We start from the raw sequence: 4,096 nt of genomic DNA on the forward strand, positions 1-4,096 counted from the left end.
TCCCTTCCAAAGGAAGAATGCAGCTCCAACCAGGATCCTTGCTTCCCCGAAACTTGAACCAGGAGCTCAACTATGGGACATCACAATCCTGCCACGGGGACATCCATAATACGGACATCCATGATGATTTTGTAAGGGCTCCCTTGGAAATGAGTTACTCAGTGAACTGGATGGACTAACCTTGAGATTTCTAAATAAATAAATACATAGATAAATGTCAGTGAAATTGCTACATGATTTTGAAGGTGTTTGAAGGTTGTGGGTAAGGGGTATCGCTGTGTAATCTATGAGATCAGTGAAGGTGAATACAGAAATGGGCCAGGTTAGTCGTGTTGCCCACAGGCACCGGGAAGGGCGGGACCGAAACCGGCTTCTCCGAACAAAGCAAGCTGTCAGCCCGACCTTTATAATTAGCCGCGGCGGTTCTAAACCACGACGCAATCCCGTTTGTGATTAGGATATAACCAAATCAAACAAGAGGGGAAACTAGACAAGAGAAACTTGAGCTTTTTCTTTCTTTGTTTCAAACCTTTCAACTTTACAAAGGCGTACAAGTAGATTAAACAAAAAAAGAAAACATCAGAAAATGGATGAATCAAGCCACCCACGACAAGTCACTTGTCCGCGAGTTCCCACGTAACCCCTCCTGTCAACTCCACAGATCAAAGTAAACGAAAATCAGTAAGTCCGGTAATACACGATGATACAGTATAGTGCCGTGGACTTGTACGTTATCTAGACAAGACAAGAAGCGGGAAGAAAACGGGTTTTTAAAGCTGCAAACGCAACTTCCCTCAGTCGACGTTTGCGCAGTACAAAGGTGCGCACGGCTGTTTAACTAAGGCGAAGAAAGTCGAACCTCAGCCTTGAGCGCAGACGCTCCTTGATGTAAGGCACCAGGTCGACGTGGGTCAGAAATGTCTTGGCGAGACCTGCCTCATATCGCGATAACCAGGTTCGCTTCCTCGTGACAGTGACATAATGATATCCTTCTTGATTTTGACTTAGTTAACCCGATAATGCCATGCTCCCTTTCCTCCCAGTGTATACGGGGTGATACTGGACACGGCGGGTATTGAGCGGTTCCGTACCCTGACGCAGGGGCACTACCGGAACACGGACGCCGTCCTGATATTGTTGTTCGTTTCTTTGTACTCTCCCCGATAGTTAAACCACCGATTCCACGCTCCCTTCCTTCCATCCCAGTTGTGTATATGAGACACGGCGGGTATTGAGCGTTTCCGGACCATAGCACAGGGGTACTACCGGCACCGTCCGACGCCGTCCTGCGATTGATTGATTGTTTCCACTCTCCCCGATAGTTAATCAGATATAAACGATAATGCCATTCTCCTCTCCTCCCCAGTTGTGTATATTGGACACGACAGGCATTCAGCGGTTCCGGACCATAGCACAGGGGTACTACCGGCACGCCGACGCCGTCCTGCTATTGATTGATTGTTTGTTTCCCCTCTCCCCAATAGTTAATCAGATATAGACGATAATGCCATGCTCCATTCCTTCCATCCCAGTTGTGTATATGGGACACGGCGGGTATTGAGCGTTTCCGGACCATGACGCAGGGGTACTACCGGCACGCGGACGCCGTCCTGCTATTGATTGTTAGTTTGTTTCCACCCTGCCCGATAGTTAATCAGATATAAACAATAATGCCATGCTCCTCTCCTCCCCAGCTGTGTATATGGGACACGGCGGGTATTGAGCGTTTCCGGACCATGACGCAGGGGTACTACCGGCACGCGGACGGGGTCCTGCTGGTCTACAGCCTGGCCGACTCCGCATCTCTCAGGCTCCTGACGTCATGGGCTCGGGAGGTCGACGACCGCACGGTCACGTCCAGCAGTCCAGGTCAGCTCCATAGATCATTTTGTTACATTTCAAAACTTTTGTATCATACATACCAAAACAGTCCGTTGACCATTTATTTATTATTTTGCTAGTTTTGAAGATTGTCGTTGGCAACAAGATCGACCTAGAACACAGAACAACGGAACAAACGGCTTCCGAGATGGCGGCGACTTACGGCTGTGAACTGGTCTTACAGGTGTCCGCTAAAACAGGTAAGAACACATGAGGTGGAGGTAATGTCTACAGGTGTCCGCTAAAACAGGTTAGAACACATGAGGTGGGGGTAATGTCTACAGGTGTCCGCTAAAACAGGTAAGAACACCTGAGGTGGGGTAATGTCTACAGGTGTCCGCTAAAATAGGTAAGAACACCTGAGGTGGGGTAATGTCTACAGGTGTCCGCTAAAATAGGTAAGAACACATGAGATGGAGGTCATGTCTACAGGTGTCTGCTAAAACAGGTAAGAACACCTGAGGTGAGGTAATGTCTACAGGTGTCCGCTAAAACAGGTTAGAACACCTGAGGTGAGGGAATGTCTACAGGTGTCCGCTAAAACAGGTTAGAACACCTGAGGTGAGGGAATGTCTACAGGTGTCCGCTAAAACAGGTTAGAACACCTGAGGTGAGGGAATGTCTACAGGTGTCCGCTAAAACAGGTAAGAACACATGAGGTGAGGTAATGTCTACAGGTGTCCGCTAAAACAGGTAAGCACACCTGAGGTGGGGGTAATGTCTACAGGTGTCCGCTAAAACAGGTAAGAACACCTGAGGTAGGGTAATGTCTACAGGTGTCCGCTAAAACTCACTCTGAACCTGTGCAGATTAAAATCGTCGTTTCTTCTTGATGTTACAACTAATGAGAGACGTGCTTTATACTCGTAAGCTAAATAGTGATAAAGATACTAAAAAATTCTCCTTTACCATGTCATTGCGAATTACGTTGTCTGAGTATGGAGACAGATGATGCATTTCAAATTCATGTTGAGAAACGTTTTCTTCAGTCAATTTACATGCAGTTAAGATGCCGATATGTAGGTTCTGTAATATATTCCTCAGAGAGGCCTACGTGTAAGTAACATAAAGGAAATCTGTACCGATTTACAGGTGAGGGAATCGAAGAAGCACTGCAGGTGATCGCTGGAAAACTTCTTGCCAGGAGCAGGGAACGAAGAAGGTCGAAACTGATGACGTCACCAGATTCCGACGGCAATTCGTTAACTTTAGACAGACAAGGCAGGGCGGAGAGACGACAAGCGTCCCGATGCTGCTGAGATGTCTTCCGTCTCCTCTGGAAACTTCTTGCCATGAGTTATTATGACTTTTGACAACACACCGTTAACTTAAGACAGACAGTGCTGACAAACAAAAACACGGGGGATGTCTCGTCGCCCTTTTCTTTCTTTTCCTGGAACTTCTCATGAGTAGAGAATGAAGGAAGTCAAATTAGTGACCAGATTCGGACATCGTCAATTAAACTTAAAAGAAAAAACTAAAATAGAAAACGGCAGACGCCGAGATGTCTCCTGAGGGCTGTTTTATCTAATCTTTCCTGAAAACGTCTTACCGGAGTACAAGAGGGAGAGCGTGAAAGCTTAATTAAACTGATTCTGACAACAATCCGGTACCTCGGACGGACCGGAAAGACGACAGGCGCCAAATGCTGATGCTAAAGCCTGCTCCAATTCATCTGAAACGGCATTGGCACTTTCTACAAACACTTTTAACGTCAAGGTCTACGGCCTCTGCCATCACCCATCTATAGACAATTCTATGGCTCAGTTATGCATATATTTCCATCCTTTTTTTATCAACTACTAATCATAAAGGTTTCCTCTCTGTTCTCCACAATTCCCCACTATTTAACACAGCGGTGTTTATTTTGCCGTTCCCAACTACATTCTTTTAAATCCCCTATTCTTTCACATGGGAGCTTTCAGACTTTGACGTCACCTGTCCAGGACCCATAGCCCCACAGGCGTGGCGTCATGTATTTCATAGTGACGTCACGAGTATGACACGCTGACATCAATAACCACCACAGAAAAAATGGAAACTTGAGTTCTGTGAGTCACATCTCCGTTCTCCCATCAGTGTATCATAGATAGGTCGTTTATTTATTAATGTCGTCTGATTTTTCCCAACACTTGACACCCTGGCGTTGATTCTATCCCCCCAGCTGAATTCGCCCCCCCCCCCACACTGTAATAAGAAATAAGGAACTCGACCA

At 46.6% G+C, this 4,096-nt stretch overlaps 1 protein-coding gene across 1 annotated transcript; it reads left to right on the forward strand.

Moving 5' to 3' along the window:
- The first annotated feature begins 1,632 nt into the window (after nucleotides 1-1,632).
- LOC136438478 (ras-related protein Rab-30-like) lies at nucleotides 1,633-3,968 on the forward strand. Its single transcript, XM_066433280.1, has 3 exons — nucleotides 1,633-1,869; nucleotides 1,962-2,081; nucleotides 2,974-3,968. Exons 1-3 carry the CDS (start codon nucleotides 1,671-1,673, stop codon nucleotides 3,138-3,140), a joined length of 486 nt encoding a protein of 161 aa, XP_066289377.1. The 5' UTR covers nucleotides 1,633-1,670; the 3' UTR covers nucleotides 3,141-3,968.
- Nucleotides 3,969-4,096: the final 128 nt, after the last annotated feature.

Source organism: Branchiostoma lanceolatum, chromosome 7 (genome assembly GCF_035083965.1).
Source record: "Branchiostoma lanceolatum isolate klBraLanc5 chromosome 7, klBraLanc5.hap2, whole genome shotgun sequence".
Lineage (NCBI taxonomy): Eukaryota > Metazoa > Chordata > Leptocardii > Amphioxiformes > Branchiostomatidae > Branchiostoma > Branchiostoma lanceolatum.

Bases quoted from the DNA above. Each gene is read 5' to 3' on its own strand.
- LOC136438478 (XM_066433280.1), top strand. From the start codon at position 1,671: ATGCCATGCTCCTCTCCTCCCCAGCTGTGTATATGGGACACGGCGGGT. The intron at 1,870-1,961 runs GTCAGCTCCATA...TTATTTTGCTAG, and splicing joins GGTCACGTCCAGCAGTCCAG to TTTTGAAGATTGTCGTTGGC. The intron at 2,082-2,973 runs GTAAGAACACAT...ACCGATTTACAG, and splicing joins ACAGGTGTCCGCTAAAACAG to GTGAGGGAATCGAAGAAGCA.